The sequence below is a fragment of the Antechinus flavipes genome, chromosome 4, assembly GCF_016432865.1.
Source record: "Antechinus flavipes isolate AdamAnt ecotype Samford, QLD, Australia chromosome 4, AdamAnt_v2, whole genome shotgun sequence".
In the NCBI taxonomy this organism is placed as follows: domain Eukaryota; kingdom Metazoa; phylum Chordata; class Mammalia; order Dasyuromorphia; family Dasyuridae; genus Antechinus; species Antechinus flavipes.
This window is the reverse complement of record NC_067401.1, coordinates 446,406,523-446,432,070: the sequence shown is the minus strand read 5'-3', so window position 1 is coordinate 446,432,070 and position 25,548 is coordinate 446,406,523. Positions and strand designations below refer to the sequence as shown.

The following is a 25,548-nucleotide window of genomic DNA, read 5'->3' as shown; positions in this document are numbered from 1 at the left end:
ACAGAAATGACAATTGTCATTATTACTGAAGTGATTATAGATATTTAAGTAAAAGAATACTGCTGAATTTCAAAGGACACCAAAGATTACTAACAGTAGGAAAACAACTTAAAGGAGAATACTGCAGTCTAATTTAATATTTAACTTGGTAGGAAAAAAGATGTACTTTATCATTTTAGTTCAGTATATGGTGGGAACAAAAGACTTTGAATTGGGTTGAATTTCTGTCTCTAAGACATAGATCTGACATTTTCTGAAGAAAATAAGAAAAGTTTAAATTATATAGTATGTATTGTTTAAGACATATATTTCAGATGCATGCTTCAAGAGTTAACCTTCAGTCACAGAGGAACCACCCCAATATGCAATACAACTGAGGTATGGTCGAAGAAGGAAGGGAAAAAAGCTGCTATGCTTTTCTAACACCTGCTCTAAGGCATAAGCCAAGAAGGTACAAGGACAAGAAAGATGCCAGGAGCCAACTCCACCAGCTTGGGCAGGCAGCTCAGGGATTCTCTTGCTAATTCCTCAGCAGCTAGCTCACATCCCGCTTTCTATTTCAACTTTGCCACTGCCTCCCAGTATCAGACCTGGCCCCTGAGGCCTGTTCCTGGCCACTCCTCTCCTTGAGCTATTATTTAGCTCTTTCCCTTCCTTCCCCTTCACCTCTGGTCTTGCCCATCAGACTGAAGGCTTCTTGAGCACAGAGACAGTCTTTGTCTTTCTCTTCCCAGGATTTAACACTGTGTCTGGCGTATAGTAGGTGCCTAATCAATGTTTACTGACTGACTGACTTAATAAATGCTTGTTCATTCATTCCCACAATAGGATTGGACATCTTCAGTTTAAAAACAACTCTTCTCCACAACCTAGGAATTATTGGTCAGACTTCTGGGAAATCCATCTGTGTGATTTTTTTCATACACCATGCTAATGCTGAATACCCTTCACCTAACTACATTTTACAATATTCTGGCAAGATCTAAAGGATGCTTATGTAAACATGTTTCTAATATGTTTATGAAATGGGTATCTTTAGGGCAGCTAGTAAAAAAACAAAACAGAACAAAACAAAGACCCAAGCCCAAAGAAAACCCTAGCCACTGAAGGAAAAGAGAGGTTTGCTTAGATAACTACCACAAGCCCTTCCCCTGCTATAAACTACAAGAACTAAGAAAAGATGTTTGAGCCAAAGACAAGCATTTGAAGACTTGGTTGTTCTATAATTTTAGGAAGCTATGGTGATAAAGACCCGAGTCCTTTAAATTATTACCAACTAACTCCATCGCTGGGTAGGAACCCATTCACAACTTGGACTAGATTAGGGATTACACTGGGATCAGTTAAATTTTAAAAATATTTATAACTATATTTAAATCTATTTGGTTTCCTTTGTAATTCTATGTATTTTAAAAACATTCTAAGAGGAGATCCATAGACTTTGGGGTTATAATTATAGATTCTGACAAGACAATGGGGCCTATGACACATGAAAGGTTAAGAACCCCTGGACTATATGAACAGGTTCCTATAATTTTTATCACTCAAGTATGAGTGCCAGCTCCTTTGTGAAACGGATTAAACCCAATTACAATTATTCCTAAATGTCATATGACCAGTTTAAGTTCGTAGAAGTCAACACTTGAAACAATAGCTCTTAAATAGAGTAGTAGTTCAAGATACTACACATAGTTTATATGGTAACCAAAACTGATCCTGAATATTAAAAAAAAAAAAAAAAAAAGGCATACTATATTTTCTACTGCATGGCAAGAATAAAAATCTAATTACTATTTTCCCTTATAATGCCTTTTTGGAAAATTGCCTTATCAATAATAATAATGTGCAACTCAATGTTGCATAAGCAAAATTAAGTCGTATATCACCCCAAGTGTCTTTTCTATAATTTTCAGATTTGATCAGCAAATTTTAGATTTAGAAATTTTTTTTCACAAATTTTTGTTTAAAGACTTACTTACTTTTGTTACTTCCTCCGCCCAAATCTAGCCAGCATTAAAAATTAGAGGAAAATCATTGAAGACCATGAAAGAAAACTGTGATTACAACATTTTCTATATCATTGCACAGATAAATTACAACATTATTTTAGCATCCTTATTAGAACTATCTTTATCCCCACCCCCGTTATTGAAATTTTGGCAGATTAAAACATTCTAACAACTTATTCAGTTGAATTTACAAAAAGCCTTCTTCAGTGATAAATGTATTTAAATAAAAATGATCACTTGAATAGCTCAATTATAGAAACTACAGATTATAGAAATCAATTACTATACAGAAATTAATGAAAACCAGAATTTCATTTTGGGCCAGTTTTTAGTTATTTTTAGGTCCAAGTTTCCTCATCTATCAGTATGTTGAGTAAGATAACTGCCAACATGACTTCTGGCTCAAATTATGGATTCATACTTAGATGAGATTAATATTAACAGGGGCTATAATTGGATACTTTACATTAACACTACTAGCTTTAGAAGAATAAACCCAAGTTATAATAATAATTCATGTTAAAAAAAGCTGGGGTATTAAATGTTGAAAACATAAGGTAATCTATAGCAAATTCCATAACAACAGTTGGAAAAGATTTGTTGTTGTTTTTCCTTCTATTTAACCTAAGATCTTTAGCTGAATGCTCTGACTTTCCTTCTGGCTCTAATATTTTATGTATACTAAAACTAACACACTAATTTTAGCATTATGACAAACATTTTCATACATTCACATTATCTACTAAATAAGACAATGAAAATGAGTAAATGTATTCTCTTGCTATTTGAAAAATATGCTAATTTTCTTAAGAAGGACCTCAGTAACTGTGGTAGTAGAAACAGTGAAAAATCATCACAAATTGTATATATTTAGTATGTATTTTTAAAAAATTATATTAAGCCTGATTATCATATGCAGTTTCCCTGTTTTTGGCAAAGCATTAATTTTTTTAAAGTTGTCTCGCCAAAGTGGTCCTAATTACATTAAAGATTCTCTACCATTCCAGTTGGAATAACACATGCACAGGCCACTGATATCCAACAATCATAATTGCTCAATAAGTACTTGTTTACTAATATGGAACTTAATAAAATTGGAAAAATGCTTTCAGATTTCAGTGCCTTAAGTTGAACTAATTTTAAATAACTTAAAAAAAGTTATATCTCCAGTGTCTCAAAAGACAACCTAAAATTATAGCAAGTTAATCCTAAAGTTTTTTTTTAAATTCCCCCCAATTTGAGTCAACATATATACTATAGCAGAAATATGAGCTGTGAAGAAAATAGCAGAAAAAAAAAAAAAAAACTTCTCAACAACTCACTTCTGGCTCCTTTGTAGACCCACAAGAGAGGAGCTGGGATTGGGCAGGAGATGGGCAGCTGCTGGCTGAGTGCCTCCTTGTTGAGAGGCAGTAACAATACCCCCAATACTAGGATGGGAGAGAGAATGTTCTTATACTAAGCAAAGCTCAAATTCTGATGAAAACACTGGCCTACATATATCAAGGAAAGGCAGAAGAAAAAGCCTATTTTAGTATGTGATTATAGATTCTGACATTAACAACTGGTTTGTAAGCACAAAAAAGTTACTTTGATGACAAATTTTTATAGTTCGTTTTTACAATTAATATATAATTCTGAATGTCTAACTTTAGAAATTCAAAATGGAAAAAGATGTGAATAGCAAGAGAAGACAGTTCACTGAAGATGTAGAGAACATGGTAGGGCCAACAAACCTTCAGCCATTTTACATGCAGCAAGTTGAGCATGTAAGATAAATTTACCATAAAGTTATCTCCTTCAGGTTGAGTCGAATTTAGTTGCTTAAGTGTACAGATAAGAGACAAAGAACATATTATAACAATGAACACAGTGAAAGAGTTATCTCTTTTGTACAAACAACACTAACCAAGATGAACAGATAAAATTTCTTTTAGAAATTGTGTAAACAGTTTGTATTATTCATTTTTATTTAGGACACAAATTTAAAAATCTCATCACTATCTAAGAGGTGGGGTCTAATTTAAATCAGGATGGTGTAGAAGAGTCTTGACTAGTCATCACAAGATAGGTTAAGGAAAAAAAAGCAGCTTTGAAAATGCCAAACTTAAAACAACCAACTTCTAAATCTGTTCTACCTGGTCAAAGATTTTCTATTCAAAATTCATTCTTCGGTTATGAATAAATAATTATAGGTATAATGTTCTTTTAGCCAGTTTCAGGCAGTTCTTAACTTCCCTAAAATATGAAAAACATGCACATCTGTTTATTTTTATTAAATAAAAATTTTATTACATATACTCGTGGCAATCTGTGGGAATAGGTCCAGACAATCTAAATGTTCATTCTATATTTGTCAACTAGGTAACAACATAATGTGCTCAGTTTAGAAATTATAAATGCAGCCCATTTACAAAAAAATAGAGACAATAATATAGAAAGCAGGATTGCAGCTTAGCATTAAAGTTGAAGGCATTCTCTTTCCTATTCATAACTTGGAAACCAAGTAGAACTCAAACACAATTCAATTAAAGGGATAAAAAATTTTAAGTTAGAGATACATTCCCAAGTATGGTTACTGAAGGATGGAAAGGTGGACTAATATGTAAGTGATAAAGTAAAAAGATATACTTAGTTTTGTCTCTTTCATGTAATTTTTAAATACGTGAACACCCCACCCCCACCCCCCAATTTAGAAAACTGCAATTTAGGACACTTTAAAGTGTTTAGTTATTGTCAGAAGGCAAGTTTTCCCCTTACTCTTTCCAATCTAAGAACACCTTAGAAGGCCATTAGATGCCATTGGGGTATCTTAAATTTCTGAACATACAAAACTGCTGTCAAATCAGAGGTCAAACATATCAATATTTCTAACAGGTAGAATCAGGTATCTAAAACCATATGCTAATAAAGTTTACAAAAATACTTACATTGTGACGTGCTATAAAAAGTAATATGATATCCCCTTGGAAGAAATATATTTTAGTTAAAACAGCATAATTTAATTCATTTTTGAATGATATTAGAATAATATAAAGTTTTTGCCGGGCAATTAAGACATGTAATGCATTTTTGGCTCCTAGTGACAACTGATTTAATCAGATGTAAAACAGTATTTAAACAAAACCTGGTCGCTGGGTGCCACACAAAAGTAAAATTCATTCTTTACCTAAAAAAATCTAAAATATGGCAATGGAGGATTCAGAATTGCTGCTCTGATATGAGACTGATCACTTGGACTATTCTCAAATAAGCCTAGCATGTTTATTCAGGAGTATATATGGCTCAGAATCTTAGTATCTTTTATTACTTCAATCAAACAACCAAAAAGAACATATAACTACATAAAGTCCATTGGACAGAACAAGACTGCAAATACTCACAGATTTATTATAGATTTTGAGCTAGAAGGAAACTCAAGAGATATAGTCTCATCTCTCCATTTAAACTAGGTGAAAACTTGAGATCCAGTCATTCAAGGCAGGGAATGAATGAATGGTACATGTATCAAAGTCATAACAACATCTTAGAACTATCAAAGATATATAGTTTCTCTTGGAGACGGATATGATAAACCGGAAAACTTGGAAAAGCACCAAATCCAAGTTCTCAGCTCCCTGGATTTAGGGGAAAGTTGAAGGAGGAAGGCTTACTTTGTTCTGCCAAGCACTTGTTGGAGACCATCATGGCAAGACCTTCCAATCTTTTTACTTATGAAATTTTATGCCCTCAGACCTTTGTGTAAGCAGTCTAATCATGAACAAATAATACAATGTTCATTTGAACAGGATTGCGGAACCTATTCCATAAGGACATACATCTAGCAAATATCTACTAAGCTACTGACTATAAATGTTTAAGGCTTTTGGAGATGAAGATTCAAGACAAATAGCTTAACCATGGGCAAGCCACTTAATGTCAGCCTCAATTTTTTTATCTTGAAAATGAGAAGTTAGAATTAAATTATCTCTATTCAAACTATAAATTTTCAAAATCAAATTCTAAAAGGCTAAAATTTCAACACATCAGACTGCATATTGACAATTCTATTAATATTTCATCAAATCCACAATTTGCACTGTGATTCATTATTCTAAGATTAAAGTTGCAGTCAACTTAGATATAGCTAGTAACACTGAATTTTCTTACAAGCAAACTTGTTCTGAAAACAAAGCTAATATTAAGATCTACAATTCAATGACACTGTAGAAATTCAAATCCAAATCTATCTAAGCACTTGGAATCAAGATTATACACTACAAGTATGGCAGGAAAAAAATATTTTTTACTCACACTGCACTTGTTCATAATGCTGAATCGATGTTTGCACCTTGCCCCAGCTTCCTAGATTTTGTTATTAAGGGCTTTTCCAGCATACCTCTAGACTTTAGAAAGCTTGTTGTAAGGGTTTCCCCAGTCAATTAGTTAAAAAACTCAATTTTTAACCTGCATATATTTTCCTACAAGTAGTCTGTCCCTGTTCTCTTTTAAGTTACAACCTTATGGGAAGAAGATCCACTTTCTGCTTCCTTTGCAGAATTAGCAAGCTCTGAGCTGTCCAATGTTTTTCAAAGGCAAAAAGTTTCATTTGTAGAAAATGTCCCAAGTCATGTGAATATGAAGGAAAAATTGTATTTTGTGATAAAGTGACAGAAGAACTAAATCTCTCTCTCTCTCTCTCTCTCTCTCTTTTTTTTGGCTGAGGCAATTGGGGTCAAGTGTTAAGTATCTGAGGCCACATTTGAACTCAGGTCCTCTTGACTTCACGGCTGGTGCTCTATCCACTGAGCTACCTAATTGTCCCAGAAGAACTAAATCGCAAGAATTTTTGTGGTAGGTATAAATTGGTATTAATAAAGTTACAAAATAATAAAAATTAGTCCTAAAAAGATAAAAAAAAATTCATAACACCTTAAAATAACCTTACAGAGGCAAATGAGAGTTTAAGTAAATAAGTAATTGGAAGGATATATCCCAAAGTAAAATGAATAACTAATACAGAATTCCAATTCACATTCTTTCATATTAATTCTAAAGCTCTGGGATTCTTTCAAAGGGTTTCAAAATTGTTTAGTAGGGTAATTATTCAAACCCATTAGAGCAAAGCTACGTAAGATCACTATCCCAATTTAAGTTGCATACATATTGCTGTAGCAAGCCCTAGAAATTGTGTTTTGAAAGTAAAAATGTGCTTTTGATAACTAATTTGCATGTTATCTTAGAAACTAATAAGTGGATAAAAATGAATAATATGAATAACTTCAAAGACAGTTAGGTGATACAGAAGATAAAAGGTGGGTCTTGGCATTGACCTGAGTTTGAATCCTGTCTTAAATACTTACTGTATGACCCTGGAAAAGTGATTTAACCGCTATATATTTTGGTTTCCTCATTTACAAAATGAAGAAATAATATCACCTATCTCCCACAAGGTAACTGTGTTAAAAATGATTTAAAATATGTCAAACACTTAGCCTTAAAGTCTACATAAATGCTTAACAATCATTATTATTTCTAAAGTTATAACCTCTTGTTTTAAGAGTTAAAACTCATGCTATTGCTTGGTTAAGAAAAAAAAAAAAAGCAGATCTTGTTCCAGTTTCCCTTTAGGTACCATCTTCAACAGTTATCAAGAAACACAAAACACAATGTTGGAGATCCCCTTTCTTTTGCATCCATTGATTAAAAAGGGCTATGTCTTAGTCATTATCCTCTTCATTTACCATCTAGAACGTGATATAGGGCAAGATATTAAACTGAATGTGATAAGAGCTCTAAAGCAATGCCAATGATTATTTGCAGAAAGAGCAACATAACAAATATATATAGAGTTTAATTCCTCTAAAAGAATAATAATAATTTGGGGTGTGAAATATGGATGAATTTGATTTTAAAATAAAAATTTTCTTTTAGTCATACATACTTCATGTGATACAGTAATAATTCTGAGTACTTTTTAAAAATGAGTTTTTTTGGGGGGATTAATGATGACTCCAAAACACTACTTACTATTGCTTTGGCCTCAGCCATTTTTGCCTTTTTTAGTCTGGTCTTTGCTGCATCCAAATCAAGTCTCTTATTGTGCAGTAGTTTCTTTTCTTTCTGTAAATATGAAAAAGAGCCCTTTAGAGAGTTAACAATTCAGCAAGCAGAAAAAAGCAGATGATACATTTTCTCTAGGCACTTCAGAGGTACAATGGCTACAATGTTGGACCTAGAGTGAGGGAATGACTATTAGCCATGGGACCCTGGTCAAATGCCTTGACTTCTCTAAATCTTAATTTCATCCTATATAAAAAGGAGATTTAGGAATAAAACAGAATGTGGTTAAGAAATCCCAGCTTGATCCTAGAGAACTGATGAAAAATGGAGCTCCTTTCCATCTTCACAGAGATTGGGCCCTATATGTGTGGGGAACAGCAAATATTCTCAGTTGATATGTAGATTTAGTTTTGCTAAAGCTTTAAAGATAAAGATATAAATAACGTTTTTAAAAGAAAAAAGATCGATACTTCTTTTGAGTAAGGCTAAAATGCTATAAAAAAATCAAGTGCTATTGACATTTAATTTTCACACCAACAAACATTTTCTAAAAACAACACATTGCCAAAATGTTTTAGAATGAAGGTTCTTGCAAATTAGCTAAAAGGTCTCAAAGTGAAATCAAGATGACAGCTTTTCCCTACTTTCATTCTAGGTAGGTTTTAGCCTAGAGAGCACAGTGGGTTGAGTCCGCTGGGAAAAAGCAGGAAAGAGTATATGTCAAAAACAATTGGGAATAATTTGCTTCTTCCCATAATGTAGTGTTTCAGCATATTTCTTAGGAAATGATGCATAATTTCCACAAGTCCCACTGATTAGGTTGCCCTAAGGATTAAATAGGTGGGTATTTGGGATTTGTATATGGCTCTAGAATCCAGACATATAGGGTTAACAGTCATAGTGTGTTTTTGAAAACTGTCTTGCGACTTAGGTGCTACTTAAATGATAGTCTTTGCCTTTCCTTGAATTTCTAGGAATCCCACTATAAATCCATTCATGGACAGAGACAAGGAGCTCCTTAATACTCCCACACTAGTTCTTTACTTTGGCCCAGCTTTTAATTACCACTTCAATGCTACATATGTTGAACAGAGAGTATAACTGGAGATATTTTGTTTTAAAATTTCTGTGCCTATTACATGTATATAATTAAGATTTTTGAAATCAATCATTAAGAAGGTGAATATAGTTGCCAATACTTATTACAGTATGAGCACATATTTATTATTTTACAAAAACAAAAAGTTCCAACTCACAGCAATTGTTTTATAATCTCCTTCTATAAAGTTTCTTAAAGGAGTAAGAAAGTTTATTGCAGATGTTTGAATCAGTTCTCTGTCTGCCATTCCAATTCGTTTTTGTGTTTCTCCACATTTGATGAGGGCATTACCTGCAAAGGAAAACTTTATTTACCATCTTCTGGCAATGTGTAAAATAATTAAGCCCATACAATGAGAAGATAAAGCAGCAACTTGACTATTCAAAAATCAAATAGTTCTTATGAAACTATTACTTAAAAATATATAACCTCAAAAATACTTTAGTCCTAAAGTTAAGAGCAGCTGAATCCAAATCACACTTCTAATGCCTGCTTATCTGTGTGAACTTGGGCAAGTCACAACCTTCCAGTGCCTGAGTTTCTTCATCTGTAAAATGAGGGTGTTTGGCTAGATTGTCTCTGAGGTCTCTTCCAACTCTAAAGTTCCTATGGCTTAGAATGAGTTTAATTTTTAAACCAAGAAATAGTTTAAAGTTATTAATCTATAATTGCTAAATGCCTTCCTATTAAATCAGTGATAATTATAATTAACAACAAATTAGCTATTTTTAAGTCAGAAAATTTAAAAAGTATTAAAATACACATAATAGTATTGGAATAACTGAAGAAAATTGTTTATAAGATGTGAATGCTTACAAAATTCTTTATAAAGAATTTATAGAGAACAGGAATATATATACCTGAAAGTTGCTATTCATTCAGTAATAATACCCACTAGGTACAAAATGCTATATTAATTGAATTATCAAACATGATAGTTCCCATTCTCAAGAATTCTACAATCTAAAAGTTATTATATATTTGTGTTGTCCAATCATTTCAGTCACATCTCACTCTCTGTGATTTGGGCTTTTCTTGGCAAAGATACTAGAGTGATTTTTTCTATCCTCTAAATCATACAGATGAGGAAATTGAGACAAACAGGGTTGCATTACTTGCCCAAAGTCACATAGCTAGTAAGTGCCTGAGGCCAGATTTGAACTCAGAATGATGAGTCTCCTGGCCTGGCGCTCTATCCACTGTGCCAACCAGCTTACATAAAAGTTGTATGAGAAATGCATAGTAACAACAACTGACACTAGTAAGAATGAGAAAGGTTAGGCTGCATGTGAGATTTGGGAGAGAGCAATCTCCATTAGCTATAGTTAAGGAAAGAGAGAATACCTGAGCAGTCTCAAGAGAACTCTTACATGGGATGGCAGACTTGGGAGTTGGGAGGGATCACAGATGCCACCTGATTCAATTCTCCTCTTTATTCTTTAGATGAAGAAACTAAAGCTCAGGGCACAGGTGAACTGTTAAAATGTTAACAACCATATGTCCAAACAACACATTTCTGTTTAACTGCACTGTAACAATGTCCCCCAGTGTTCCACTTTGCCAGTGATGCCCCTATCTAATCTAGTCTGATGAAAGTGGCTTCAGGTCACGTCAGTTTTGGGGGCCAGTGGATATGCCCAAGAAGGGCATCCAATAAGGAGTACTATATCCTGAGAGAGCCACTGACATAATAATAGCTAGCATAGATACAGCACTTTAAGTTTTATAAAATGCTTCACACAGATTTATTTGATCCTCATAAGAAGCCTGTTAGGTGGGCACTATTATTATCCTGATTTAACAATGAGGAACTGAGGCAGGCAGCAGTGAAGTGACTTGCTCAGGCTTACAGAGCTAGTAAGTGCCAGAGTCAAGACTGGATGCAGGACCTCCTGATCCACATCCAGCACCCAACAGTTTTTTTTAAAAGGGGGGGGGGGTGACTCGAGAAAGATTTTTTGACTGTGGTATAAGGGAGGGAAGAAAGACTGGAGGAAAAGAGGTCAGTTATGAGGGGATGAGCAGGCTCAGGGAAGAGGCAGGGAATATGTGAAAGTGAGGGAACAGAGATGGGACACTGCAGAAGCAGAAATGACAGGAAATAGGACTTGATGGGATATGACTTTTGACTAGGAGAGGATGCATGAGTACCCTTCCAAGAACAGCAATGAGCAGCTCAGTACAGTAAGGACATATACTTATGTGAGGAAATTCACAAAAGGGAATATGTCACAAAATTTTCAAAACAGGAAGAGGATGGACTATAGGCCAAAGAGCTTAATTTCTTCTTGGAAATAATATATTATGAAAGGGATATTTTGTGAGCATTTAGTCAACAAAACAATAAGTACTTATTAAGTACCTATGATATACCCAGAAACTCTGCTAAGCACTGAGGAACCAAAGTATGACAGGACCTATTCTATTCCCAAGAAGCTAACAGTCTAGCAGGGGAAGACAACATGTAAACAACTAAGTACAAACAAATTAAAAACAGGACAAACTGGAAATAAATCACAAAAAGAAGACTAAAAAGGATTTAGGATAGGTTTCGTTCACAAGTGGAATTTTAGTCCAAACTTGAAGGAAGCTAGGCAAGCCAGTGAAAATGTCCTAGAACTGGGAGACAGAGGCAAGGTCGTCAGCTGTTCTAGAATGTAGAATTACACAGGTAAAAAGGTTTTGGGTAATGAAAGGCTTTGAAGGACAAACAGGAAATCTGAAATTTGATCCTAGAGGTGAGCGAGAATAGGAAGGTAATTGAATAAGAGCATGACAGAGTCAGTTTGACAACTGATTCAGACACTGAAGAAGGGACTGGAGTGAGGAGACTGATGAATCAGGGAGACCCAGCAGCAGGAGTCTAGAAATGAGGTGATCTGGATAAGGAATAGAACATCTGCTCATCAAATCTGAAAATGTCATAAAGGCAGGGTCCACTTGGATATCTTAGTCGGAATTCATAATAGGGGTAAATAAGAAGTCCTACACTTAGATTCAAAAGCACCAACTACACGAGAACAGGATGGAGGAAGCATGGCTAGAAAATCACGGTGTGAGAAATCTTAGAAGACACAACCCCAAATCTTGATCCGTGTGATACAGCAGCTCCACAACCAGGATGTAACAATCCCATTGTCTTCTGCTTTGATCAGACCAGATCTGGGCATCACACACTGTAAGACCCTGGCAAGGAGGAACATGGTCAGAAGAGACAGGAGACTGGGGATTGTTTTCCAGTACAAAACTGAAGGAACTAAGTAAGGATGTTTAGTTTGGAGAAGCACAGGACGGCAGTCCTCAAATATTTTAGGAATACTGAACTTTTTCTGATTGGCTCTAAGGGAAAACTGGAAACGATAGGTAGGAGCTGCAAAGGCAGAGATTTTGGATTAAGAAGAAGGTGAATTTCCTGGTAACTAGGACTGCCCCAAAGTAGACTCAGCCTGCCTCAGGAGGCACCAAATCTCTGCCACGGCTGGCCATGGGGCCCATAGAAAGGACTCTCCTACTTGGATCTCTGATACCTCAGACACTGACGGGCTTAACAATTGACTTGGCAACTGGGAAGTGGTAGGGGCAGGGAATAATCTGAGCAATGACTGAAGTTCTAAGTCTGGATGACTAGGAGATGGTGGTACAGACAATACATAGGAAATTTATAAGGAAGAGCAATGGGCTTTTGGGGGATGGGGAGTAGAAGAAGAGGGGGAAAAAGGGTAGTAAGGAATAAGATAATAGATATGTTTAGTATTTAAAAAACTGAGTTTGAGGTGTTAGTTGGACATTTAAGTGAAGATGTCTTAAATCCTAAGAAACTTGGGATATGTCAGAACCATAGAAATAGCAGTTATCCAAGTAGAGATATAGCAACTGAAGCAGACAAAATATTGTATGAAGAAAGCCAAGGAGAGAGACATGGGGTATACTCAAAACATAGGTGGTGAAAGAGAAAAAAAAGGAACCCAAGCCAAAGGAGATAGGAGGAAGAAGGATGGTCACTGTCAAATTTAAGAACCACAATTAAGTGTGAAGAGGCAGGTCAATTCTCCTAAAGCCCCCACAGCTGTGAATTATAACATACTTGAAGGAATTGCAAATCAGCTTCTACTGACACAGATGTGGCTTGTGGATTGGGAATGAAATAAATGGGAGGCAAGAGGGAAGAGAAGGGAGGTCAGAAAATGCACCTGCCTCTCAGTCTCCTTGTATTGTTATTATCTATCCTCTCACATGAAGGGATCTATTCTGCTGGTCAGAATTAGATCTCCAGCACCCATTCTCTGGTGGCTTCTGTAACACCCAGAAGCCACTAGCAAGTTGCTTCCCATAACAGTCAAATGTTTTCAGAAAAGTCAAGGAAAATAAAGATGGACAAAAAGATACTGAACACATGGCAGAATCAATTACAACTCTACTAAGAGGTAGAGTAAGAGCATCATGAGATGGTGGAAAGACCATTATGGCAAAAGAGAAAGAAGGCCAGCACCCTGGACCAAACCCTGGCACTAACTAGCATGATCTTAAGCTGAATTCATTTGTTTGGCTACCAGGGGCTGATTCTTCTTTTCTGTAAAATGAAGAAATTGAATCAGATCATTGCCAAGGTGGCTTTCAAATATAAAATTCAGTGAGTAAGAAGTTTGTGATAAAAAAGAGGTGAGACAAAGATTTATTTGACATCTGACTATAATATAGATTTTGATGACCTTAAAAACTGTGAAGTAATTATTTGAATTCTTTCCTTCAAAAAAAGCATAGTTTGGAGATTTCTTTATCTTAAGAACTAAAAGTCCAAAAGTTTATGTAAATCAGATTTTAAATATCTTTGGGTCTCCAAGAAATCTAAATTTTGAATACAATAAATGAAGCCAATGGAATCACAAATGTAAAAATATCGTACTTCAAATTCAATACTCAGTTTACTTTTTGTTCGAGTTTCAATTACTCAAAAAATATTTCACATATAAAATTATCTGTTCAGGATCTGTTCATAAACTATATATAGCAGAAAAATTTTAATTAGATTATGTATTAAAATTAAAATTTATGCTTAAGAATGAATGGTGAATCAAATACTACTTAGTGGTAAAAAAATAAATAAATCTTTTTAAAACAGACCTTTTACAGAATTCCATGGCTACTGTTAAATTTTGTTTTTATTAAATTGTCCATCACTTCAAGTAACAACTGAATATCCCATATCTGAAGCTAAAGTGATTTCAAGTAAAATGTTCTAAATAAGGATCCAATCCTATTATGAAGTATTTCTTATCAAATCTTCTTAAGTTTTCACTTACCATAAGCAGTTCCTGGGCCAAATTCATTCCCTGCATCAATCATGTATTGCCCCAAGACTTCTTGGTTGTTTGTACGACTTGGAGCTTTTCTATCCAACTTCTCATAAACAAACTCTTCTATTCTAGCATCTGGGAAAAAGTTAAGATTATAAATTTAAATTAAAATGCTGTTTTTATTTTAAAAAGCATTTTGTTATGAACTATGCCATCTCTTCAAACAAGTATGATTAAAACATAGATCTCATTGATTGTGAAAAATAGCACAAATATCTTATTTGACCATCAAAATATTAACATACCAAAATTCTTCCTCTTTAGAAGTTTATTTACAATGTCTTTTTTAAAATCAGGAATTAAATTTATTAAAAAATAACTGGACACAATTTATTTTAAAAGGCAAAACTTTTCCTAGGGTTATATAAGAATCCTGTGGGATTTTAAGTTCTTAAAAAAATCTGATAGGAACAGCTATTTTCAAGTACAAACTCCTTTGTACATTTAGACTTTTCTTTCAAATTTACTAAACGTTTGCTTTTGAATGAAACACAATTTTATAGCTCTGTATCCCAGATTTAGAAACTATAAATACAAACTATTTCTAAGTTTAGAAGAGAAAAGTTATTAGAGAATGAGAATAACATACAAGTCTCTTCTACCTTTAACTAATCTGTTAGGCGTGGTTAAAAGTCTCAAAGACTAAATATAGATGTGAGAGTACGAGATCATTCCCGTAAATGATCCAGTTCAGACTATGAAATGACTATGCAATTGGCCTGATGTTAGCAATAATAACACACATGTATTAAATTTAATTTAGTTTGGATCAATAAAACAGCTTCATACTTCATGTCTTCCTGCAAAAAATTTACTTCTGTTGGATGCTAATACTAGAGTAATAATGATTTCTATGGTAGATTTTGCTGCATAGAATAAACTACTTAGACATATTTGTGATTTGGGAGAATGAAGGGTTGCTTACATATTTCAAGTACTGATTTTAGAATTTATATATAACTAAGTTAAATCTGATTAATAGGCAACTGTGAAATATTAATAAAATTCATTTTAAATTAGTAAAGTTGAATATCTACTTGGGTTTTAAGTAAAAATGAGTGACTTCAGGGTTATCTTACTGTGGATTACTAATAAATATAAAAGAAATTTTGTTATCATAAAGGAAGGCATTAAAATAAAAATATTTATTATTTCTTCTTTTAAACTATGGACAAGCTATATAAGCATGAAAGATTAACATCCCTCCAATGAAACTAAATTTCACTTAATGTCTGTTAAAAAAACAAAACTACATAACCTAAGAAAAAACCCAGAACATTTAGCACTTCTAATCACTCTTGAACTTGATATTCACATTGTAGTAATAAATACTTGTCTAAAATTTTAAAATTCAAATGAAATATCTAATAATTCAAATTCATGCAGTCAACATATCATGGTAGAAAAAAGGAAGAGAATTAGGCAAGGAAAAAATTCACGTAGCTGATTCCCATCAAATATTTGTCATGTGTCCTTTTCTCCTCATTCCCCCTCAAAATATTGTAACAGTAGATTGAGTATTTGACTGGTTTTAAAAGCCTCAAGTATTAGTTCTGTCTCCACTGCTAATAAGCTGAGCAACATGAAAAAGTCCACCTAACCATTCTGAGACTCAATTTCTTCATCTATAAAACAGAGATAAAATTACCTGCTCTACAATTCTATGTTTGGACAAATATGAAATAACCCTAATGTATCTTATCTGGAATGATTCAGAAAGATTTCTAGCTCCAAGCAAACAGAAGGATTTGTTTACTTTTGTGGGCCTTCCAAACATGTTTCTTAAAATTCATTGAGCTCATAATTTGAAAAGTCTTTGAGCTTGTATTTTAATTATTGTTATTGGGCATAACTTGAATTTTATTCTGATTGTATTTAGTTACACAAGATTCCAGAAAGCCTTCAAATACTGTCAATTATATAAATTAGATATGAAAATAGATAAAATATGATACATGTTAATAAATAACTACATTTAAAAATACTCTTTTTTTCAATCAAAAAGAAAGACTCCCCAAAATCCAATCATTAAAAGACCCATTAAAGCTAAATAAGGATGCTATAGCAGAGGTAGTACTTTAAATAAAATTTGCCAAATAGAACCAAATAGAAAGAAAAAAGGTTCCTTACTAGGATTTGGCTGCAATAGCACTTCTGTTTGCTTCATAATTTTTTCTGTCCAATGTTTGGTGCATTCAGCTTTGCTAAGAAGATTCTCTAAGTGAGCATCCAATTCAGTCTTCTCTGCCTGACCAAGCTTTTCTTCTGTGAACTGTTTTTGATTAAAAAAAAAAAAAGAATAAATTATCCCTCAAGCTGAGTTGAAAAACAACAAATAATTTTATAATCAACAATATACACAGGCAGTCCCCAACTTGTGATTAAGACATATTCTAAAAGACTAATCACCTGCAGCATATTTGAAAATCAGAATGTACAACACAGAGGTCAGGTACACTTAAAGATCAGATATCCTGACAACTTAACAGACTGACATGATCATTGAAAGGAGAAGCTGGATAGAGAGGGAAATCATTAGTATACAAACGAATAATGGGAAGGTGGAGGGCAAAGATCTTAAATGGGTTATGGACCATAAGCTCTTACCTTGATTCTACTGCTTTCTAAGCTTCCCTCAATAGAAATTCATAACTTCAGGTAATTTATTAAACAGTTTGTAATTTATAAATAACCACAAGCTATTCAGGCCATAAGCATTAAGCTCTATTTTGTACAGTGTCCCCAAAGGTGTGAAGACTAACCTTGTTATAAATGGGTACTATACTAGAAAACAGCAGCCAGGAACCCTGCTGTATCGGGGAGATAAATGTTATTTATTAATCCATAACAACAAAATTACACATAATTAGTGCTTCATAGTTTACAAGCATTCATAGTTACCATGCAGATAGGTAGTATACTTATTGTCAAGTCCACTGCACAGTGAGGAAAAACTTAAACCACAATCATACCACATGAATGTATGGCTCATTTCTTCAGGGAGTGTGAGGGAATTCAAAAATTTTATCTTTTACAGCAACATTTCTTCAATGATCATAAAATACATTTTTTATTCAAACAAAAGAAACCAGAATTTAATTAAATATTTAAAAAATAATCTTATTTTAAATGAAAAAAAAAAGATTTCTTTTTGGAGAAATCTGGATATTTCCAGGCTCAAAGCCACTGCATGTGGGCACCCTTAAGGTTTCGAATCCTCTTTTTATCTGGTGTATTTTCCATTATATCATCTAGAGATCCTTCTTGATTCCCACTTCCTTCTAAATCCCAGAAAGGATTAGGGAAAGGGGTGTGAGTGGTGACCTTTCCCCTAGAGTAGGCAAGGTATGCCCATATAATCCTAAACCACTGGGCAGTGTTTGGGAATTTAAGATTACTGCTTCTTCCTCCTACTTTTAGGATTAACCTGAAAAGCTATATTTTTATATTCTAGAAATTGTGAATTTATTTAACTGGAAATGGCCATTAATAGTTTTTTTTTTTTTAATTATCCTTAAATTCAATAGCCAATTGGTTCATTTGAAAAGCAGTCAAGGTTTTTTTGTTTTGTTTTGTTTTGTTTGTTTTGTATACTTTAAAGCCCAAGGAATCTGAAAGTTTAATATTTATGGAAATCTTTTTTTTTTTTCCTCACTCCATGAACTCTGTCAACATGAATAGGGAAATCAACTTACATAATTACTCTACACTTGGTTTTCCAGAAGGCATTGAGTTTTCTTTCATTATATGCATAATCATAATGGGGAAGAATATATTAGAATAGGAGAAAGTTAATTATCTCTCTGGATTAAAGGGGATTAATTGATTTCAATACTGGAGTTCATACTCGAATCCTTTAGAAGTCAGAAGACTTCGGTCAGGTTACGGTTCTGACACTACTTACATGACCTTGTACCTGTAATTTAACCCCTTCTGAATTTTAGGTTCCTCAATGGTAAAACAGGAACTCACCTACTCACACAACAAAGATACTATGAAGATTAAATGAAATAATTCACATGAAAGCACTGTGTAAAACAGAAAAAAACTAGATGAGCTATTATTACTATAATTATTATACTGAGAACCTAAAGGAAAAAACCTAAAAAGGATATAAAACAAAAATAGAAATTGATTGGGTTTCTAGGTGATTTCTCTCTATACAAATACCACAAAATAAGTTACAATAAGAACCTAGTGAGCTTAAAGGTATTTAATAATATTTTGAAATATTATGGGATTGAATACCAATAATTACTCAAATTTTTATAACAACTACTATAATTTCCTAAAGGATATCCTACTCTGTGACTTCAGAATTGGGTAGTCAAAGAAAAATAACATTGGCTTGAGGGGAAAAAAAGGGAGAGCTACCTAAAAAGATGGATAGATCCATCCCAAGTGGATAGACAAGGATCTCACTGGTTATTTTATTCAGGGAGAGGGGAATGCTCACATATAAGACAGAAATAAGAATTAACAAAAACAAATTTTATCCCAAAGACCAAAAGCTACAGGGAAACCAAGGTTGATGGAGAGACCTAGGTATGGGGCAACTGGGTTTGAATCATGGTATAGTCCTGGGTGACATAGGTCCCATCACTTAATCGGTCCATCTCCTCAGCTGTTAGAAAAATAAATAATAACAACAACAAAGAAAAAGAAGAAAAGAAAAAACGGGAAGGGGGAGATTCAGAGAAAGAAAAATCACTTGCATCAAGGATCAGAAAAGGAGTTGAGTTATGAAGTGAGAGAGAAGGGTGATGGAAAGTCAGCTCACTTGGGTTTAAAAAAGCCTCGAAAACTCAGGATTTGTGGGAGAACTAGGTAAGGTATGCAAGGACAGCAATCTGATAGAGGGGACACCTACACTGAGGAGATCACATATTCATCAAAGAGAAGTGCATTTGCCTTCCTTCTCTCCTCCTCCTAATCCCCCTGGTGCAGTCCCTCATTATCTCATGCATTAGCTGCTGGGGAGTCCATCTTCCTCCAGTCCCTCCCCATTCCAATCCATTCTCCATGCCACCAAAGTGATTTTCCTAAAGCACAGGGATGATCATGTCACTCCCTACTCAAAAAACTCCAGTGGCTCCCTATTATCTCCAGTATTAAATACAAATTCCTCTGCTTAGTATTGAAAGTCCTGCCAAATTGAGCCCCAGCTTGCACACTAGGCTTCTTACAGCTTCCTGCCATGTACTTTTACATCCAGCAATACTAGCTTCCTGGCTGTCTCACAGACAATTCATCTCTCTGACCATAAAAGGGATAGAGCATCAGGCCTAGAGTCAGGGAAACCTGAGTTTAAAACCAGCTTCAGACACTTACTAGCTGTGTGACCCTAGGCAAGTCCCCTACCCTCTCTTTGCCTGTTTCCTCATTTGTCAAATGGGGATAATAACATTCATTCCAGCTCTTCCAGAGGATTGTGGTGAGGATCAAATAAGATAATTGCAAAATGCTTAGAACAGGGCTTGGCTGAATATCATATAAAAATATTAGCTGCTGTTATTCCTCATTTAATAATTTCTTATTTATCTTGTGCATTGCCTGACTGTACAAATGTGTGTTGCTGTTGTGTTTTCCTCCTCCCCCCCATCCCCATCAGATTTTGAGCTCCTTGAGGACTGGGGCTCTCTTGGTATTCTCAGAGCTTCATCCAGTGCTTGGACTACCAAAAAAAAAAAAAAAAAAAAATTTGCTCAGAAAATGTTAACTGATGAACTCATTGGCCAGAGATTTCTTGCAATATCCCCAAACATACACACAAGTCATTTCCACATTTCTGCTTATACTATGCTCTTTGCTGCTTAAATGTTTCAGTCTTCTCTGACTCTCCATGTCCTCTTAGCAGACATACTGTCATTTCCTTCTCCAGTTTACCTGACAGATGAACAAATTAAAGCCAACAGAATTCAGGAACCTACCCAGGAACACACAGAACACACAGATTTGATCTTGGGAGGGTGTGTCTGAATCTGAGCTGGGTGCTCTATAACTGTACCACCTAGGGGAATATATATCATCCTCTCCTTCTTATCACTACCATCTTCAGCTATCAAAATGATACCCACTTTTAAAGCACAGTTTCAACACACCTTTGTCCAAAACACCCAATCTAATACCACACTGTCAATTGTCTACTGGAAGTCCATTGATACTTCAACTTTTCCTATAACTTAACCCTCAGATATTTTCTTCCACCTAACTTCCCTATTTCTATTAAGGGCATTCCTATTCAAATAACCCTGTCTCAAATCTCACAATGATCTCAAGTTCTTCCTTTCTCTGCCAATTTTCATCAGTTCTGTCCCCCCTCCAATCCCTTCATCTATACCTCATGACTCTCTTTACTACTGCTTATCATTCAAACTTAAGATTTCCGCAGTCAAGTTCTCCATGTTCTTCCTACCTTTAGCTCTTTCTTCTAGAACCTATTTTTCATGTAGCTACCAAAATAAGGGTCCTTATGTTGAAGAACTGATACTGAGATTCACTCCAAGTGTAAGAAAGAAAAGCATGGTGGTCATGACAAGGCTTTAACCAATCACAAAGAGTAAAGAAGCAGCAGAAGAGAAAGGTAATATCGTTGGGTAACATCACTTGGTCACCTGGCAAAGTTTATCCATGCTTCCCTGGGAGCCTTGTAAGGTCAAAAAACATCGAGGAAGGCATTGAGCATATTGGATGGATGTCTAATGTTGACTTATAGAAAGAAGGGGAAAGACAAATGCCATAGCATTGGCAGGCACAGACAAGGTATCATCTATTATTACTGGAGGCGATATCCACATTTATTAAGATCCCATAGAGTACTAGATTGGAGCACACAGGTCTGATCCTGCAGCTCCCTCTTGAAAAGCCTTCTGAGGAATGGAAGAGAACAGAAAGGAAAAGCATTATTAACCCTTCCTAATGTCAAACACTTGGGATACAAATTTTTAAAAAATGAGACTTTCAAGCTCACCTTCTATTTGAAACATCACATTAAGAAATGGTTCCTCACTAACTGGAGATTAAAATACAAACTTAGTCCTGTATTTCAAGGCCTTCTTCAATATCTCCAATCTACCTTACCAGCTGTATTTACTCTGCCCTTTTTTCATCTGTTCATTAACTGTTCTCCTGACTCATTTTTAAAAAATTTAATTTGGTAGCAAAATAAGCTTTGGCAAATAAACTATTGGAGTTATGATTTTACTGTTTCCCTGGTTCCATATCAACTTATACAAGTCTTTTCACATGCTTCTAAATTTCTCCTATTTGTTATCTTACAACACAGTTATAGTCTATTACATTCATATATCCTAATCTATATAACCACAGGGAGGCAATGTAGTGCAGTAGAAAAAGGGCTGAATCTCGAGACAGGATTCTGATCTGCATTCTTGTTCTGACCCCAGTATCTCAGTGACATTGGGAAAACTGTTAAAGCTTTCTGGGTGGCAGAGATGGATTAGAATTAGATGATCACTAAGGTCTCTTCCAGCTCTAAACCTGTGATTCTGCCACCATTCCCAATTTACGGACATTTACTCTCTTTCACCTACTACAAAAGTGTAACAAGAATATTTCACTCCATATGGGACTATATCCAATTGTTTTAATTTTTATGTATAAAAATCACTTTAGCATTAAACATTTTGAAACATTATCTTTACTATGATATTTACAATAGACTGAATATGTTTAGGGAATGAAAGTACCCTGTTAAGTCAAAAAATATGTGGTGGATTTTAAATGGCTGTATACATGAAGGATAAGGAGTTTAACCCAGCAATTTTATTTTCTTGTACTGAGTAGAAACCTGAACTAGATGACCTCTAAGGTGCTTTTCCAGCTCTGAGAGTTGATTTTAAATCGACTTTTTAAAAATGGAAGCCTATTTTAAATGCCCTGGACTTCATGGTGAACCCTTCTGTAAAGTAATTACCTCCTCTCCTATCTTACCAATTTATCTTTTGTGTTAAATTCATGTATCAGATATATCTACCATTCTTTCATTATTGTTTTAATCTACAATGATACTAAATCAAATCAAAGTCATAAAAACCCAATCTAATGTTCTCTTAATGGCAAATTTTGTCAAAAATAAAAAAAAAATCACGTTGATAACTGTTTTAGACTATAGAATACAAGAATATTTTCCATTAATCAGTTCAATTTTTTTCATCATTGAACCTCCTTTTAGTAACTTCAGAAAATACAAGATCCTACTATTTGACTATCAAAAAGTATGTGATTTAGTATTATAGCTCTTTTCCAACTAGATATCTTCTATACATATTTTAAAATCATAAAGAATTCCTTAATAAATACATAAATAATATTGTGGGATGATTTGTTATTTATATCATATGAGGCATAAAACAAGTTAGATATTTGTGTAAGGTGCTTTTAACTGTCTTGGAAATAATCCAATTCAGAGCCCATACATAAAGAAGCATTCCTTATAGAAAGTGAAGATGCTTATTTACAAATGATATTTCACTGACTACAAGTTCTGAAATCCTGAACAGCCTCCAAAATGAGATTTAGAATCATTAAGAATTAGCTTAACTATCCAAATAGGAAATACCTAGTGGATGACAAAGTCATTTATTAAGACTAGGATATGTAGTTGCATGAATAGCCCATAGAAGTTGTCTATCAGTTAATAGAATCAGTTTATCAGTTCATTTTTGAAGAGGACCAATGATATGACAGAATGGTATCTTAACTTATGCCTGAAATGGATTTAAGTGAAGCAGAGTTGCACAAAATTGTCAGTCTCACTCTTTCAGTGTCACTAAGGTCAAGTGGCAAAACAAAAGTCAAAAGAATCACTGGTTATGACCCAGAATGTATAACGGATGACGTTGGTGCTTTCAATGTCAGGACAAACTGGAAGCATTCCACAATTCCTGCTTTAGTTACCTGCATGAACACTGGAACAAACTGTTTTTATTTATCTACTTCATGGGGGAGTAATCTTCATATGCATGAGGTAGATATTCCCTTAACTCACCAATGGGTTTGAGGTTAGATGGTTTAATTCAAATTTCAACCTGGTTTAACCCATCTACCAAAATGGTTTACTGGGTGTGGTCACTGTGCCACAGGTGAGAGTTGAGTGCTAAGAAGACAAAAAAATGGATGAGCAGCCCAGAAAAGGCCTGGGCAAGGCACTGTACCAGAGACTAAAAGATGGACTGTAAGCTGGGTCCAGTAAGAAAGATGCAGAATTGAGTACAAATAAGAGAATGAGTTCATTCATCTGCAGCACTGTCAATGATCCCAAGCTTCTCACTGAAAACAAACTCCCATTTTTTTGCAAACCTGTTTTTGTAAAGTTACATGGTTATAAATCAGGGAGATTATGTTATTTAGAGATTTACACAATTATAAGCACTGAAAAGGCAATGGAAAGTGACACCGTAGTCATAAAGAGACTCCGGTAATACTATATAAAAAGGGAATAGTACACATAAGCAGTCCGAGTCAAAGAAATATATCAGAACAAGAAGTAATCTGGTCTAGGAATGAGAAGTAACAGGTGCACACCCCATACATAGTGCAATTAAGTTAAAACATCCCAGTATGTTGGGTACATAAGGACTGGGACAGGAATAGCATAGGATCAAGACAAGTAGACATACTACAATGTACTGTTTGTAAGGAGCAAGTAGCCCACATCTGTAAGATCAAGGAACCAAAAAATTAAAAAGAAATTTAAACTTTTGCAGCACCAACCAGAATGAGTTTGTGGAAAACATTGCAAACCGTGTGCAGTCAAAAGTGATGTGAAAAGTGAGCCTGGGGTGAGGCTCTGGTTCTGCCATTTCCTAGATGGTTCTAGGCAATTACTTCACCATCTAGTTTGACTTCCTCCTATAAAGTGAACAAGTAGACAAGATAAAACTCCACCATCACTTCCATCTCTAAAACAATTCCATCTTACTCCAATTCAATTATGGTGTATCTGACACTTAAATGACACGTAAATGACATAAGATTTATTTAACACACTCTCTGCTTTGGCTGATATCACTCTAATCTATCAATTCTGGAAAAAAATAAAATAAAAACTTCACTTTTCTGCACCTGAAATTTCTTTAGAATTAAAAGTTATAAGGACCCAAAGGCAAGAGAAAGATGAAAGTCAGGGACAAGAAAATTGCAACACATCACCAATAGTATGCATGTAAGAGGTGACATCCAAGGCATTTAAGGACAAGTCTGAAGTGAAAAAAGGTAACTGGGTCATGTAACAAAATTAAGATCAGACAGCCCGACTGCTACAATGTTAGCCCAGAAATATCAAAGGAGCCAGGTAAAGATCCTCAGAGTGTTAGGTGGATTATCTATAAGATAATGGGAAAGACACAGGTGAAAGAATGACCCTAAAGCAAACAGAAAGCATTTAATAAATGTTCAATGATTGACTTCATTGATGAAATATATCATGAATATAAAAATGCCAAGAATTAAACTGTAACTTACGTTTCTATTATTTCACTACTATTGTGAGAGGATGAAGTGATTAGCAGAATTCTATTTATTCCTCTATATAAAGTGTTCTAAATGAAATGCTGTTTTTAGCAGTATTCCTAATTACAACAGAGTAGAAAAAGAAGAAAAAGGGAATGAAGAGGCTTTTTTAGAACACTGGAAAAGCCAGACGGATGTCTGGGAGGTTATGTTCTTTTAAAATTTTTTTAATCTTCAGCAGGATGATTTCAGAGAGGCCTGAAGAGACTCACATGAACTGATGATGAGTGAAGTGAGCAGAAAGAACCAGATCATTACACACAGCAACAAGAAGACATAGGACAATCAATCCTGATGGATGTGATTCTCTTCAACCATGAGATGATTCAAATCAACTTAATTGTTCAATGATGAAGAGAGCCATATACACCCAGAGAGGACCATGGACCATAACACAGCATAACATTCTCATTCTTTCTGTTGTTTGCTTGCATTTTGTTTTCTTTGCCAGTTTTTTTTTCCTTCCTTCTTGATCTGATTTTTCTTGTGCAGCAAGATAACTGTATAAATA

At 34.6% G+C, this 25,548-nt stretch overlaps 1 protein-coding gene across 3 annotated transcripts in view; it reads right to left on the bottom strand.

Moving 5' to 3' along the window:
• The window catches only part of SH3GLB1 (SH3 domain containing GRB2 like, endophilin B1), a 41,201-nt gene that overhangs the window by 9,289 nt on the left and 6,364 nt on the right, over positions 1-25,548 (bottom strand). Inside the window, exons 2-7 of one of the 3 annotated variants that reach the window (XM_051999263.1) lie at positions 16,635-16,776; positions 14,451-14,579; positions 9,308-9,441; positions 8,019-8,111; positions 3,746-3,832; positions 1,980-2,003 (exon numbers count right to left, since the gene is read on the bottom strand). In XM_051999263.1, coding sequence (XP_051855223.1) covers positions 1,980-2,003; positions 3,746-3,832; positions 8,019-8,111; positions 9,308-9,441; positions 14,451-14,579; positions 16,635-16,776 — 609 coding nt within the window. The remainder of the gene's footprint in view (positions 1-1,979; positions 2,004-3,745; positions 3,833-8,018; positions 8,112-9,307; positions 9,442-14,450; positions 14,580-16,634; positions 16,777-25,548) is intronic. The other 2 variants (XM_051999265.1, XM_051999266.1) reach the window with 2 other exon arrangements.